The sequence below is a fragment of the Denticeps clupeoides genome, chromosome 1, assembly GCF_900700375.1.
Source record: "Denticeps clupeoides chromosome 1, fDenClu1.1, whole genome shotgun sequence".
Lineage (NCBI taxonomy): Eukaryota > Metazoa > Chordata > Actinopteri > Clupeiformes > Denticipitidae > Denticeps > Denticeps clupeoides.
In genome coordinates this window covers 20521585-20537969 of record NC_041707.1, presented here as the reverse complement: position 1 = coordinate 20537969, position 16385 = coordinate 20521585, and the positions used below count along the sequence as shown (strand labels likewise).

General features: G+C 45.8%; 1 protein-coding gene across 9 annotated transcripts in view; it reads left to right on the top strand.

Annotated features, from left to right (window-relative positions):
- kdm6ba (lysine (K)-specific demethylase 6B, a) overlaps positions 1 to 16385 on the top strand; it is a 69582-nt gene that overhangs the window by 46376 nt on the left and 6821 nt on the right. For 5 of the 9 annotated variants that reach the window (XM_028954887.1, XM_028955038.1, XM_028954818.1 and 2 more), the window contains 8 exons: positions 11688 to 11791; positions 13807 to 13930; positions 14014 to 14109; positions 14316 to 14529; positions 14671 to 14742; positions 14833 to 14985; positions 15490 to 15666; positions 15865 to 16380. In XM_028954887.1, the coding sequence (XP_028810720.1) occupies positions 13812 to 13930; positions 14014 to 14109; positions 14316 to 14529; positions 14671 to 14742; positions 14833 to 14985; positions 15490 to 15666; positions 15865 to 16380 (1347 nt within the window). In that variant the 5' untranslated portion in view covers positions 11688 to 11791; positions 13807 to 13811. Of the gene's footprint in view, positions 1 to 988; positions 1104 to 6169; positions 6332 to 11687; positions 11792 to 12332; positions 13169 to 13806; positions 13931 to 14013; positions 14110 to 14315; positions 14530 to 14670; positions 14743 to 14832; positions 14986 to 15489; positions 15667 to 15864; positions 16381 to 16385 lie in introns of those variants that run through there. The other 4 variants (XM_028955191.1, XM_028955118.1, XM_028954747.1 and 1 more) reach the window with 4 other exon arrangements.

The following is a 16385-nucleotide window of genomic DNA, read 5'->3' as shown; positions in this document are numbered from 1 at the left end:
CCTCTTCTCTTTTAATGTCTTTTGATTCCGTAGACACACAACCCTGAGAGCGAAGATACACGTGTGTGCCGCTTGCGTGTGTGTGTGTGCGTGTGTGTGTGTTGGTGGATCCTGCCTGCCAATGCTTCTCTGGTCTGCCTTGGGACCCCTCCCCCCAGGGAGAGACGGACAGGTGTGGGGCAGATTGAGTTCCGCCTCATTTCCCTCTCGCTCAAACACAGAGAGCGAGAGAAAGACACAAACATGCACATTTCCATGCACACACACACACACACCACCCGTGTCCACTACTGTACAGTGGACAACGCCGGTGTCATTTCTTTGTCTGAGTGTGTGTGTACGCTTTTCTGTCTATTCATGTAAGCATGTGTGCATTAGGACGCAGCGAAGGAGACAGATAGCCTGTAGGCCAGTCCCAGTGCCACCACGTTCGAGCTCTGCCATCGTCCCCGTCCCCCATATCAACAGCGGCATTAGTCTACATTAGCACAGGCGTGCGGAATGTCATTTTCATCCGCGGCTGTGTACACCAGTGTCGCCGCCGGTTCCTGTAGCGCCGGCTCCGTGATCTACGCGGTGCTGACACGCTGTTGCTGTTTCAGGCCGTGTTCGTTTGTGTTTCGAGAAAGCGCTGATATCTCGCGTGCGTAGCTGCGGGTCATGCAGTCGTGTTGGCGCTGCGTCTGAGCGACGTGCCGCGGTTCTCCCAGAATGCACGGTGCTCAGGGCTCACCTTGGGTGGTCCCTCTGGCGCGCAACCCCCCTCGGGCAGCGGTTTGATGGGGTTTTTTTTTTATAAAGTAAGTCTTTAAGAAGCCACATGTGTAGAACCTTCCATTTTATTTGATCTGTTAAATCTGTCTCTCTCTCCGTCGGTCTGTCTGTCTGTCTGTCTGTCTTCTCCCTGTTGTTTGTATATCAGTATCCATGTTTTGTCTGCTTTTTGTTTGTGTGCACCTGTGTTTTGTCTCCACGCGAGTGTGTGTGTGTGTTAGTGACTGCATCGCTCAGCAAGTCAGGGGTCACTCTGTCTGGAGCGAGGTCAGGTGTCGTAACCCCTGAGCAGCCACGCTTAGCTCTGCTGACTGCTGTGTGGAGGATAGGTGAGTGTGAACTTAGTTGTTTGTGTGACAGACAGAAAAAATATGGGCGAACTAATGAATGCAGCACATACTCTGGCAGCCCCACACACACACAGATTACCACAAAGGCCCTCTTCATCACCATAAGGAACACATGGCAGCCACCGCTTCCACAGAAGGACCACACACACATGACAAAGGCATTTTAGGATTTGTGTGTTGCTGACACACACATGCACTCTTCTCCCCGAGACTTCTTATCAAGATCAGCAGTTGTACAACTGAAGTGTGACGATGGTGAGACTGGTGTGCACTGATTTCTAGGTGGACCAGATCTGTCTGGGGAGAGAATCTGCTGCACACTAAATGTGTTGTCTGCATTTAACATATCGTTCTCAGTGAGCAGTGGGCAGCCATGTACAGCGCCCAGGGAGCAGTCTGGGGACGGTACCTTGCTCAAGGGGGCCGCAACGCTCCACTACCTTACCCGCTAGGCCGCCACGGCCCCAGTGTGTGTATGAGAGTAGCTCCAAGGTCGTGTGTGTGTTTGAGCAGTGGGTAGACACTTTTAAGCCTAGTTCATAAAATTTAAAACAATTTAAGTCAGATTTTGAAGACAGCAACCAAAATGCCCAATCAGAGGAAAATTGATGGAGGACTGGTGATCGCCAGTCATTGTGTTAAAGTGGTTAAAGGCACTTGTAGACTCCTCGCTGAGTATAGACATCTAGCACACCAAATAGAGTCACCAACAAGCTACAGCCAATGAGAGTGCAGGACACAGGGGACTTCTAATTCCAATCTTGTGTCTACACCCTGTGACAGATGTTTATAGGCTCTTCAAATATTCATGAAAGCACCCACAAACACACAACACACATGCATACACACTCACAGACTGTCGGGAGAGGCTGCAGCTTTCAGCAGCTTTCATTAGCTCCTGTCTAGACATGATTTATCGCTGCATGTTGCATGGCTTGTGTGTGTGTGTATGCAGTCTTGCATTAATATTCACGTTTTTTTTGTATGTTAGTAAGTGTGTGAGTGTTTAGAAATGTGTGTCTGTATACATGTCTGTGAGCCTGTGTGTTTGATCTTTTGTAAACTGGACTTGACCGTGACCTTTTCTTCTATCGTGTGGCCAAATGTTCACCAAGCCAATAAACCAAAACCACACACTCCCACACCAACCACGTACGCCCACACTTGTGAGACTGTGTCTCTGTCTGTGTCTCACCCACTCTTTCCTAAATTCTGGCAGAAAAAAAGAACTCCTGTTCACAAAGAACATTGTCATATACCATGTCACTATGTTTAAATTATTTATCATGTATTTTAACATAATAAAAATGTTTGTTTAGTTTGTGAAAATGGGATATTCATGAGAACTACTAGGATCTGACTACAGTGTAGGTGCGTGTTTTTCAAAGAACGTTACCTGTTAAGGTGTGTGTGTGTAGATGTGGGTGTGTGGTTTCCTGCCATAGTTTTATGTTCTTCTGATCAAGCACAAAGAGGTGAATTGAGTCACACTTTGACTAATGACCAAGTAAAGCACCTCAGTTCACAGAAGACATGGTCCCTCGCATTCTCACACACTCGTTGGTGTGTCAACTTGCTGAGGTCTGCTCCATTGGTCTCAACGCGGCCCTGTTATCAGTTTCCGGCATACGAGCCGTGATTAGCTGCCGCTCAGATTAGCTTTGCAGAGGAGTCAAGCGAACGTCCAGGCGTGGCCTTTGCACCCGAGGCATGGTAAGCGGACAGGTAAGTGCCGGCCTCGCTCAGTTCAACAGCAGGGCTACGTTTGCTTGCTCAGCGGGGTGTGTTTGGCAGGTTAGTGCGCGGGCATTGTGAGGCAGCAGTGTGACGATAGCGCGTTTGATTGATTGCACAAGCGGGGCAGGGGAAGGGCAGTGGGTTAGCACTGGAAACCGAGCGATACAGGCAGTGTTTAGCTTAGCCATGCATAATTACAATGATTTATGTGTGCGCGCCGTGCATGTGTGTGCCTCGTCGGGCTATAGCATGAAGCCTCCTTTGTTAAGGCCGAATCCGTGGTTCATTTGCTGCGCAAGACATGAGGTGTCAAATTAGCAGCGAACAGCCAAAGCAGACAATAAGCGTGTGAGTGAGTGTGTTAGTGTGTGCTTGGTGGGTATATCCCAGCTGGAGCACAGACAATAGGGCCGAGGGGGGTGTCTGCCGAGTGAGAGGGAGAAAGCATAATACTTCTACACTTCGTCTACAATGGTGAGTCTCTTCACCAGTCAGAAGCAGCCCAGTCCTCTCCAGAACACTGGGCTCTCTCTGAGCTCCTCATCCCTCCGTCTCTCTCTCTCTCTCTATCACGCTTTCTCTCTTGCACTATCTTCTTCTGTTAACCTTTCAACGCCCCACACTTTCATTTCTAGATCTGCCTCAGTCACAAACCTCTGCCATTTACTTGCCCTGACCTTTCATTGCTGGCTTTTAAATATCACAGAACAGTACCAGCAGGTAGGGTGCGGAGGGATATGCATTTGTGCCATGTCCAATAACAGGGTTCAGTCAATTCAGCCCACTGGTCTGAGACCTGCTGACCCTGGTGTTGCAATAGTAGTCAACTAGCTCCCTGTCCTACAAAATCCTACTCACATGTGAATGGATAGTTTCATTAATTAAGTCCTAAATTATTAGTACATGGATGGGTAGTCCTCTATGGATTTGACTGTTTGATGCTGTTGAGTCAAAGGTCAGGTGACCTTTAAACAAAGCCCTTCCTTGCCATTAGCAGTATTAGAGGCATGTGTCATCACCACAGGACAATTCTGATTGCACCCCTTGTCACTTTTGTCTAGTGATGTCTTCAAATGAAAGGCTATTGGTTATTGTACTAATTGTGTGAGCAGTCACTGATTTATGTAATCAGTAATTTAGTACTTGCAGTCATGAGAACAACATTAATCATAATGAACATTAATAAACATTAATCAAAGTAACAGCATCAGAGCTATTAATACAGTACACGTGCAGCTCAACCCTCTATTAGTTTACATAAAGAGCACAATTGTTAGGACTGTCATGTGGACAAAAGAACAAAAAAGCATCTGAACTTGACATGGTTCAAAGGTAAGGTAGAGAGAATGAGAAGAGTAAACTACTCTGAAAACATAGGTCTCGTAGGTGTGTGTGGATTAGCAGCAGTTGATTAATTAACTTCAGTGTACGTGTGCTTTGTGTTACTTTCCCTTTAAGATCTGGCCAGAAGTCAAGAACTTACCACGCACTTAAGTACAAGCCCCATAATCCTGCAAACATAGGACATGTTCAAAGTTTAACACTTATATAAAAGTAACCATAGTAACAGTAAACAGCACAAGAGGTTGTCCAGTCGACTTACTTCATAGGTTGGTTTGTGTTTAACAATCTGTATATTCTATAATTAAACCACCTATTCAAGACCAGTAGTGAAAGGGGGTCCCACTTCTCATAAACGAAACAAATTACTTGCTATGAATTAACCATCTATAGAAATTCTGATGTATTAGACAATCAGTTGTTGACATTTTCTTTTGCACTACGTATGCTGAGTAAGACATTTGTTAACCTCCTCAGACCTTGAACCGAACTATTACTAATATCCTAACACCCCCCCTGCATCTAGCCAAAACCCACCCATGCTGCCCACCCTCTGTCCTGAAGGTGCCAGTAGGCATCTACCACTAACAGGGAGTCCTGTGTAGGATGCTGCTGGTTGGTACAGGTGTAGGAGCGTCGCGTGTGTTGGTCTGTGTGGGGGGGTTGGGGGCTGACTCACTGGATCCCACAGACTCAACCACTCACACACACCTACTCCCACACACTGAAGTGAGTGTGTGTGTTTAATATCTTGCCCATGGGATTTCTTTTGTATTTAACTATTGTGAAATTTTGCTTTCTTTATTTTCCCCTTTCACTTGCTATACTCTTAGACCCAAGTATGTTTCGTTATGTCAGCTTTACACACCAAAACACACCAAGATACACTCACACTATATCCAGGTTCCTTTTATTCCCTGTGTTCCTACCCCACAGTAGCACCTTTCCCACATAGTTTCCACATGTTTTGGGAATAAAATTATATTTTCTGTGATGGTACTTGTTGTGCTGTGTACAGTCTTTTGGCTGAAATTGTCGGAACAGAAGGTTCAGGGTGATATTTTCGCCTGCTGTGTCTGTGTTTGTTCCTGCCGTGGCCTTCTGCCCTGGTCTAAAACCCTCCGTCTCTTATATAGAGTGTGTGCTACATTTCACCATACAAAATCGGGTAAAAATACTGTGCATGGATGTGTGGGTCACCTCAAGTCGGGGCTTGTGATGTGCCCTGTGCACTTCAGTTAAGTTTGGATTCATTTAGTTGCCTTGTTTAGTGTTTTCACTGCTCATTGTCACACAACCATGTGTATACTGCATTACTGTTTCTTAGTTCACCAATATCATCTAAAAAAAAAAAAAAAAACACAATTCTTGTTTGGTCTAAGCAGAATGTGTCTGATTAAAAGTAGGCAGAAGGTAGGACAAACTATTTGGTGACTCAAATAGGGATGTAAAGTAAAAATACATGAAATCCTCACAAAATAATACATAAGCCTGGACAAGGAATGTATTTGACTAGATAAAACATTAAAAGTCAAATGTTATGTGGTAAGCTGATAAATGCCTCACAGTGTGGTCCTGACAGAGAGGTCATGTTGAAATGTCACTTTTATATCCCAATTTAAATTTCTATTTTAAAATATATGTAACTTTACAAAAACATATAATACACGCGAAATGAGGCCATATTTAATCCGCATGTGGTATGAGACCGACTATAAAATCCACCTCACGCTTCCCATTCGCTGCGTGATCTCAGGATTAAAAATATCCACGCGAACGGAACTGGCGCCCGGTGCGACCGGCGGGTAGGCAAGTCACGAGCCCACGGTTGGAACGGGACCGGAGGGGGCGGGGCCGCTCGCAGGGAATTCCGGCGCGCTGACGTCAGCGGAGGGGCGGGGCGCCGCCGCGTGCTCCTGCGCGCCCGAGTGTCCCTTTAAAACGGAGCTCAGCCCGGCGTAACCCGATCCCTGCCTCCGGTACTCGGGACAGGAGGCGCTGTGTGGAGACGGACGTTTATCCGAACGGAGCTGGATTACGGTGCCCCGGCGGCCGGTGCGGTGCGGAGCGAGGAAGAAACTTGCTTCAGGATCTGGAGCGCTACGGTGCCACGGATACCCCGATTACCGGTATAAAGAGGACTGTTACGAACCCCGCTCGCCTCGCTTTTTCTCGATTTTATTCCCACGCGCTGCATTTGCTTTATTCTAACGTTTTATTCACTTTATTCCCCCCGGAATGGCTCGTGATACTCGGCGTGTAAGTCGAGCGCGAACTGGTTGACTTGTGTCGCTTGTTTTCTGGCCCGAGTCGCTGTTCTCCGTGTGAACCCGCGTGAATGGACCGTAGTAAAGTGGCCGGAAGCGCCGCTGGTGAAGTGCGGAAGTGTGGAAGTGTGGTCTGCTGCCGCGTTAACCCTTTGCGCGGCGTGGATGGCGTTTGGCCCTCGTCGGTGTTTGAGCCACGCGGGGAATTTGCCGACTGCTTTTTAAAAGCCGGAAGGCTCGTGTGTGTTTTTTGTCACCGGTTCGTTTCCTAGCTTCAGAAACTCCTCCAGTTGTTTCCAGTAAAGGCTGGTGACACGCGTATGACTCCTGTCTTCACACAGCATCGTGGAAAAACTGGGCCAAACGTAGTTTTACAAAGTTCATGTTAGTTCTCGGCAGTAGTCTTACTTTTCCTGCAGTGACTGTTTTGCTGTTTATGACCGACAGCACAATGAAAGTGACGCTGTGTTGTGTCCCTCTGCCGTGATGGGATTTGTCCGTTGTGGACTCTGGAAGTTGGGTGTGCGGGAGGGTGAGCCTGGCCCTTGTGTAAGACGATCTCACGCCTTTGTCTCGGGTTGCAGGGCCGGGTGGGCCGGGCCGTTGCGTCAGTGGATTGCCTGAGCGCGGCGTGAAAGAACTTCATTTGCATCGCCTTGCTTCACAGCCGGCCGCTCGGGGTTGTTCGTGTTTTGCGTTTGTAAGCTTCAGTTCGAATGATTGAGGTTGGGGCTGGAGGGAAACCTCCAACAAGTTTCCAGCCTGTTAGTTGTTTGTGCTGCCTGGTTAAATTTGGGATGGTTTCGAGAAAGCTCAGCTGCTGTATTTATTGTGGTGTCATAAATAGCAAGTCGAGAGTAAATAGGGCTGTGGCCGTGTAGGAAGTTTCCCCTCGTTTTACGATCAATCACAGTGATTAACATTGAAACGACTGGCTTGTCTGACTGCCTTTGAAGTGGCGAGAAGCAGAGCGTAGTAAAGTCAGGACAGAAGAGTCATCTCCTACCATCACAGCTCACCGGCTGGGAACCATTTGAATCACCCGCCCCCATTCATCCCGTGATCTGAGAACATCGGAGTGAACAATCGCCGCCCTTCTCCGAGTGACGTCACAGAAAGCTGGGGGATTTGCATCACGCACTCTCATGAAGGGAATATGTGTGTGTTTGGGGAAGTGTGCAGATTTATGTGGTGGTTTGGCTGGTTAATGTCTGACTGTGTGTGTATGTGCTAATGTGGGGGAGGAGGAGGAAAAGTGATGCCTCACTGGTGGTCTTCAGCCCATGTTCATACGGACCATGTAATAGATGAGTAATATAGGTCAGTAGGCTTGCCTGCTTAGTCAGCCACGCCCGCTAGATGTAACCTGATCGCTGTAATATAAAATGTGTGTATGTGGGGGGGTGCACTCTGGGAACAAAAGAGAGAGGAACCCAATAGGTGATGAAACAAACCATTTCTTGATCACCCCTCTCCATCTGTTTTATTGGAAAGCTAATCTTTATTTGGTGGTGGTGTGAGACAGCCAAGTGTGCAGTCATTGTTTTGCTGTCGAGCTCTTCTGACTCATGTCACTCAAAAAATAAAATTCTAAGTAAGTTTTCTCGCTTTGACCCCGTTCCTGCTTTAATCTTTGACTTGATCCATTGTGGCATCTGTGCGGAGAGTGCAGCCCTCTGAAAGGGACGTTTTTTTTTTACCCCAGACCGTACTTCTGTGTTATCGTGGGTTCCATGACAGTGAAGGTTTTGGTAGGAATCTGTACAGACACGTGTTTGTGAGTCATACCGGTGTTAATATCAGACAGACGAAATGGGAATTCAGTCTTTTTTTTTTTTTTTTTTTTTTTCCCCTCAACATTCTCTGTTGAACACTCAAGTAGTCAAGAACCAAATTCTGAGACAAGTGGGTGTAAAGTAAATTAAAAAGACCCTTTGCTATTTTTAGCAAATGGCTATACTGATCCCCCAGCATCCCCTCCTCATAAGGGAGCGCTACCATGAAGCTTACTTAAAAAGGGAAAAAATCATAAACGGGGCCGTCAAAGTGAGTCTAGATGTTCTCTGAAGGTCAATTTGAAAATGCATTTATTTGAACTAAACCAGCATCATAGAGAGCAGTCTGCTCAATTCCTGTAGCATCAGAAGCACATGGCACCATGGCAACTATTGCCTGGGAAACCACGTGTTTTTTTTTTTTTTTGTTCTTTTTTCCCGTTCAGTGATGTTTTCTCTGCGTCTTTTCCTGTCTGCTGCTGGCATTTTCGAGTAGTACATGTATTTGTGCCTCATGGCCGATTCTGGGAATCAAGCAACCTTGTCGCTTGACTGAGTAGGAGGGGGAATTTTCTTAAAACAAGTTTTCAATAAAGCGAAATGTTTGCGCTGTTGCTGCCGCCGCCGCTTCTGCCTTTTTCGATACCTCTTCCACCTCTTGTTTTCTGGGAAACATGAAGCAGGTTTGCTTCTGCGTGGCGTTTCAATAAAGAAAGATAGTGTGTGTGTTCTTACAGTAATGCAAGCAACACTTGGAACACAATTACACACAAGCTCACCCAAAACAAATGCTTCTAAGGACAAAATGTTCTTTCTATGCGATATCTTCAGTAAACACCCAACCTGATCTAAACAACAGATTAGCTGGGAAAGGGAAGCAGTCGGATGTCCCGCATCCAACCCAGACTGAGGTTTCTGGTGACGGCACCTAATGCCCGTCCAGCAGGTAGACTGGACATGAAACAGAGTCTCCTTTCATGGATTTTAGACTTCCTCTTTCATTCAGCAGTGTGGTGAAACACACACACACACAACAGGAAACTACAGTAATTCCCCCCACAGCACTACCACCCGGCGTAGCAGGGACCTCCCACCCCCCTTCCACATTAGGGAGGCTGACTTCCTGTCATTCTGACGACATCTTCCTTCCTCGTCTGGTTCCATTTCTGTCAACTCCACTTATATGTGTTTTCTGTGTCCATCTATTGGTTATACTGTCAGTGGACGTTACAAACTGGACTGAAATAAGTTCCCAGGAACAACTTGAGTAAATTCTGGTGGCTTGAGGATGTCTAGCTGCATCAGGCTCCATCAGGATAAATGAACTAATGTCTCAGTCTGACACCAACTCTCACTGTAAACTGAAGTGTTCTGTGTCATTGTTTTAATATAACGCCGAGGTTTTTGAAACTGCATCACACACACACACACACACATTCGTTGTCATGGCAACAGCAATGGATATTTTTAAAAGGATGTGTGTTTACTTTCCCTCGACTGCCGGTGGGAACAGCTGGACCGGTTTAGCCGTGGGACGTTGCTGTGATACCAGAGATATGAAAGCAGTTCCATGTGTGCTGAGTAGTTACTGCGAGAACAGGTCCCGAACGCTGGAGGATAAGGGCGTGCTTGCTGCTGATTGGAAGGTAACTGTCCTCAGCAGACCCTTCTCAGGATGTAGGCTACTTGAGAAAGGGAGAGTGTGTGGGCAGAAAGTGGGCGGACTTGGAAAGCTTCGCCGCCAGCAGTGATGATCCATCCTGCATCACTCGAAATGCCGGCACAAAAGAGAACACACACACACACATACATCCAGGGAAAAAGACAGACGTGAGCACAGCTGAGTTTCCTTCGCAGCTTGATTCATATCTGGGGCCAGTTACGTAAGGACTATCGTGGATGCTCACCCACAGGGATCTTCCGCCAGGCATTCCAGAACACGTGTCTCACGCTCATCATTGCGCATGAGCCGACGGGATCTGGGATATCGGACACAATCTCGAACGCACTCAGCGAATCGCATCCTCCCTTCCTCCCTCCCTCCCTCCCTCTCTTTCAGACACACAGAGAGGTTTCTTTGTCTGTATCTCACACACGCAAATGGTTCTATTTTTAACAGCTGCGCTCCAGCTTTTGCTTGCTGGTGGCAGCCCAAACCACTCAGCATTTGGCAGAAAAGGGGTTTCGTGTTACTGTTACAGAGTCAGACGTAAGAACAGTTGCGTCACCCCTCTTTTTTTTGACCCTCCTTCACTTACCCTGGTTAACCAGGGTGGCTACTTTAGGATTCTGTTCCACTTTCTGCTGAGTAAGGGCTTTCTGTAGCAGCGCTCCTCTGTGTGCAAGGGGGGGGTTTGAACACGGGGTGTTTCTTGAATCTGGTTCAGCTCGTCTGGAGTTGGCCCTCAACTTTGGTTTAGGCGTGCGTGTAAAACAAGCTAATGTGGCTTCAGAGGTTATGACAAGAAGTGTTCTCGGGGGGATTACGGTAACTCGGGGGCGATGTGGAGCAAAACATTTTTTTTCTGTGGATGGGGGGGGGATCTTCATTATCTAATTTATTGTAAATATGAATCATGTTCATAATGGAAAGGTTGAAAAGTCACAGCTTATGGAACCAGTGAAAGTGTGAGGTTGTATAAAGTGAGAAGCTGTTAACCAGGGTCTGAAGTACAGTTTACTTCGACAAAACAGAAAGTACAAAAAAAAAAAAAATCTTCACCAAACTGCAAAACCTCACTGACACCTGTAACAAGCAGAGAAATTCCAGCCTCTCAAATATCTTGCGACATTCACGGGTTTTCTTTTTTTCACGGTCTGTGCGTTCTCTGCCTGCCTCCTGTCAGTCATGGTGGGCGGGTGAAGAGGGCGAAGGGAGTTGAACGGTGGTTCCCCAGTGACGTGCCTGTCCTCTCACTGGTGTCGTGGCACAAGCATCAAAGACCTGGCTCGTTCACTGTCCTCGGTTGAACCGGAGCTGATTATTCAGCAGGAACTGTGTTTTCTTTAGATTCTCAGCACTTCTAACTGGTCATTAATGGACACAGCAGACTTAATTGTGACTACATTTCATGTGACTCCATGTCTGTCTTTTTTTTTTTTTTTTTTTTTTTTTTTTTCCCCCTAGTGTCTCCGGTTGTAACATCATCCTCTAATTCACAGTGGGCCAGTTTCCTGTTTATGGATTAAGCAGAGTCCTAGACTTAAAAGATCGCTCAAAAACGCTTTTATTCTAGGACTAGGTTTAATCTATGATCAGTAGGCCCAGTAACTTTGTTAAAATCCGTATCTTCAATGTACAGTGTGAGTGCAACTTTTATCAACTTATGAACTATTTCCATATTGTGTTATACTGTTATTTGGTTAAAAAAATCATTTATATGCTATTTTAATACTGTTTGGTATCACAATTTTAATGGCCGACTGATTTCTGTAATCCACAGGCCCAAGGAAATCCTGAGGGATAACCAATGCGAGATGATTGGCTGCCTGGGCTGGAGCTGAAAGGCATTTGGTCGAGAGTTGTTGCTAGATGCTGATTTGAAAGGTAAGCGCTGCCGGCTTGTTTTTGTTCTTCTGTGTGTGCTTTTTGTTTTTCTCCTCTTGGTTAGCATGTTGAACCATTAGCGTAGTGAGTCATTTAAAAACTACTGTTTGTCTGCAGTAAGGGCTCTTATCTGTGGTTTGGTTTAGTACTCTTCTAACTGTGTGTGTGTGTGTGTGTGTGTGTGTGTGTGTGTGTGTACCATGACTAATCTGACACTACTCATGGTTTGTTGCGAGTGACTGACTGTGCAGTGTTTTGGCGTCATGTTTATTTTGGTACGCCCTGGGAGCTAAATGTGGAGATCCTGAAATATCGCTGCACTCTTTTAATAGCGATGTACGGAGAACCTGGAGCTGTGGGAAGTTCTTAGCTGTCAGCTCTAAATATGGAGCACAGCCTGGCTGAGCTGTTCAGCCGTGTGTGTGTGTGTGTGTGTGTGTGTGTGTGTGTGTGTGTGTGTGTGTGTGTGTGTGTGTGTGTGTGTGTGTGTGTGTGCGTGTGCGTGTGTGTGATCATCTTTTGTTTGTACCTAAGCTAAATGTTATGCTGGACTGCCACCAGTTTTGTGTGTGTGTGTGTGTGTGTGTGTAGGTTTTCTGTGAAATATGTACATGTGTCTGTTCATATCTGTGTCTAGCAGTGTGCATGAGTGTGCTCGCGTAGGGGTGCGATAAAAGGGACGGCCTTCTTCCTCCTGATGAAAGGTTTAATTTTACACTCATCTCTCCCTACTAATCTATCCATCCAACCTGCCCAGGCCTTCTGTTGTGTCTTTACCCTCCTTCTTTTTGCCCTCCCCTCCCCCCTCCCATCATGCCTGGGGTAATGAGATTAGATGCATGCACATGCAGACACATGCTTGTCTCCAGGGTTTTAGGTTCTCTCTCTCCTCCCCTTTCCCCTCCCCCCCTGTCTCCTTCTTTCTCTTTCCATCTCTTGCTCCATTGCTCTGTCAGGGGGCCCAATTTAGGGCTGCTGTAACCTCTGTGCACTCCCTTCACTTCCATCTGTGCCCCAGTACACCCCATCCCCCCACTGAGCTAAAACATACACTGCCCCCTAGAGGACAAGGATGGTGTTGCCAGTTTATTCAACTTAACGTGAACTCTGTAGACACTGACCCTTTCATCCTCTAAAACCTTTTCACACTTTCACTCTCTTCATACACACATACAGCTGGCAGCCTCACCCTAGTGCTGGTATGTAGGTGACTGGTTCACAGACACAGATTCTGTGGGAGAAGGAATGAGAGACAGAAAATCTGGTTTTCATTGAGAGCTGCTTCAAACTCGACGCTGAGCTGGCTGTGTTCCATGAGAAAACAAAGACGCTGCACACTTTCACTGGCCAACACCTATAAACATGACAATGTTTAAGGTATATTATCTCAAGTTAATCAGGGTTGGAAAACAGCAGTTCATTCAGAAGCTGAACAGTGTGACCTGTATACAACTGGTTGCAATTGAGTTTTTTTTTTTTTTTTTTTTTTTTTTTACAAGCTAACATAAACATGTAACACAATAAAGACAGTAAAACATAAAGACTAAGAAATATATATAGTTAATGAATATAACGCAACAAACACACTTCCCTACTATTGGCATCAGTCAACACACCTGCAGACTAGTTTTTCAAAAACTTTTTGTTTCCCTGTTAAACCACAAGTAATTGTTTCCATTGGAAGGCTTGATAACATTTGCCTTGTCCATAAAGTGATTTTAGGTCCATTTGTCCTCTTCCAGAACATTGCTATACATCTTTTTAACAGACTGAGGACCATCAGTGTTCGGTCACTCATATTGCATCCATGCAGGTCTGGGTACAACCCAAATAGAAAAAAAACTGGATAGTTAGAGATCATCTTCTCAATCACAACCCGCAGATCCTCCCAAAATGATTTCATTTTATTACACTTCCAGACACAATAAAACAGGGTTCCTTTACACACTTATTGTAAATATCAGGAATATTTTTTGTGGTTGAGTTGTATTAATGTTAACTTTTGTGTCGTCTAGGCTGGATGCATCACACAGCAGAGCCGTTCAGTGGGCACAGCACACGGGACCCCTTCCCACACGATGGACTCAACCGGGGACCATGGGCTCACATGGGCAGCCGCAACTGGGCCCCACCTCCCAGGTACCCCTATTGCTAATATTCATATCAGATTTCAAATTGACAAATCATTTTCCTTGATATTATTTTATATTATTTTATCTCAGGAGTGCTCCTGGTGCCAATCCACATAACTTCTTCCCACATCCTCCACCTGGTCACATGACTGGCATGAACCATGCCAATAAGTTCTACCCCAACAGGTGAGTAAGCTGTTCACAGAAACTGTTCTTTGCATTGGAAGAACTACAGTGACTAATATAAACTGCATGCTTGATGTCAATCTTATTTCACATTTATCAATTGATCACTCATACAGATTTCCATATTCTTCTGTATATGAGCAAAATAGATTAGTTAAAGAAATTTAAATTATTAATTTCTAACTTGTCTTTGTATTTGTGCATAGCACGCTTGCTCATGGAGGAGACAAGCTGGCTCTGTCTTCACTGTTGCCAGGGCTACATAGAGATGGCCCTCGTGTGCCCCCTGGCCCCCACCATCCCTGGGAGCCTCTTGGTCCACACTATGAGGCTCTGCCTGATGAACACAATACACGACTGCAAAATGGGTACAACGCCCCACCACCTGGACATCTACCCCGTGCCAACCCACTGATAAAGGTATATGTAAGCCCTGAATCTGGTGCTTTCACCACAATAAATGTCAGGAAGAATTCAAGAGATTCTATTCCATGTTCTCAAACAGCAGGCTGTTCGTGGCTCAATTTCTGTTTTTTTTTTTTTTTTTTTTTTTTTGCTCAGTTTGGGAGTACCAACCAGCATGGTTCCAGACCCATGGCACCACTTGCCGATATGTGGGGTCCCAGTCAGCAGGTATAGATGCATATACACCCTTCCCATACACTCATGCACACAGACCCACAATGTACTTCTGTCCTTTACACACATTTTCTCTGTATACAGCAGCCCAAATGTTTCACTGGTGCTCAGTTAAAACGGGCTGCTCCGCCTCTGGGAGAACATTCAGTCATCCAGCATGCACCCCCACCATCACTGCTGCGTCATCACCAAGATGACTGCCCCAGCCCCAGCAAGAGGAAGAGGAACTCTGAGCAGGTGAAGCTCCATGCTTTGCTACTGTGTTCTATAACTCCATTGGTAAACACAGATGAATGAAAATATGTGGACATTGATTATTTGCTTACAAAATCAAGGGTCTCTGCTTGTCCAGTGGGTTTGGTTGTATTCAAAATATTTGTCTGGGAACATGCTTTTTTGATCGGATTGAGGGCATGGCATTGTGCTCTTTTTGCCAACACATAAATGTTTTATTTGATAAGTCTATCAGAAATGTCTATCTTTAATCTGCTACTTCCTGAAAAACAGATGTACAAATATGATGTGACAGGCCATATTTGCCAGTTCATCAATGAACATTTATGTGTGTTTTCAACAGAAGGAGATGTGCAGTATTTATTTTATTTTATTTTTTTCTTATTTTGTAACTAATTTCATGAGTCTTGAAACTGTGTTCAGACTTAACATCACTGGGAAGTGATACTTGACACATTTACATACTTTTACATAAATGTTTTTATAAATGTCTCTATTGCTTGACAGGTTCCTCATTCAGGTCTGCAACGTTTTCCTGGTTCAGGAGGACATTCCCTACCTGCTATGCCTCAGCCTCCATCTCACTACCCTCCACCCAAACCAGGCTTCTGGAATCCTCTGCACAATGGGACCTTGCCATGGGCTGCACCCCCTGAGCACAAAGGCAGTCCCACTGAGTATCAGGTAAACAAGCACACATTACTGAGGCTTAATTTATTGTAAATAAAATATTATAATTTCTTCATTAAACATGAGTTATTTCTGTGTGATTTTTTTTTTTTTTTTTTATATTACTGTTTCAGAGAACATGGTCTTTCCCTTTTATGTCTTATACATTTCTGGTTTCTCCTTTCTCCCCTTCTGTTTTTCTCACGGTAAAAGAATTCCCCCAAGACAGGAGTTTATCCATATAATGCCCCTTCTATATCCACGCCTTCAACCATCTCTCCATCCCCCAACTGTTCTCCCAGAGGCTACAGCCTGCTCAGAGCTCCTAAATCCTCTACAACAAAACCCCTCAATAGTCCTCCTCCTTTACTTCCTCAGGCTCCAAGTTTAGCACACCCACATCACCCACGCCACCTTCATTCACCATACAACAAACCACCTTCTACCCAGGGCCCACAAAGGAGCACTCCACAGCATAGAGGCATAGACCTAGGAATGCGCCCTCCAAGCAGCCAGCCTCCACAGGCAACAGAGTCAGTGCAAACTGCCACCAAGGACCGGCCATCACTCACACCAGCGAAACACACCACAGTGCCTTATAGCCACCCCCAGTTCCAGCCTCACCCAGGTCTGCCTACCACTGTCCCCACACAATCTACCAGATCTCAGCCACAGCAGACACCCAGTCACCAAACGTGGAGACCCCAGGGTAATAATCAACACAAACGGGTGAG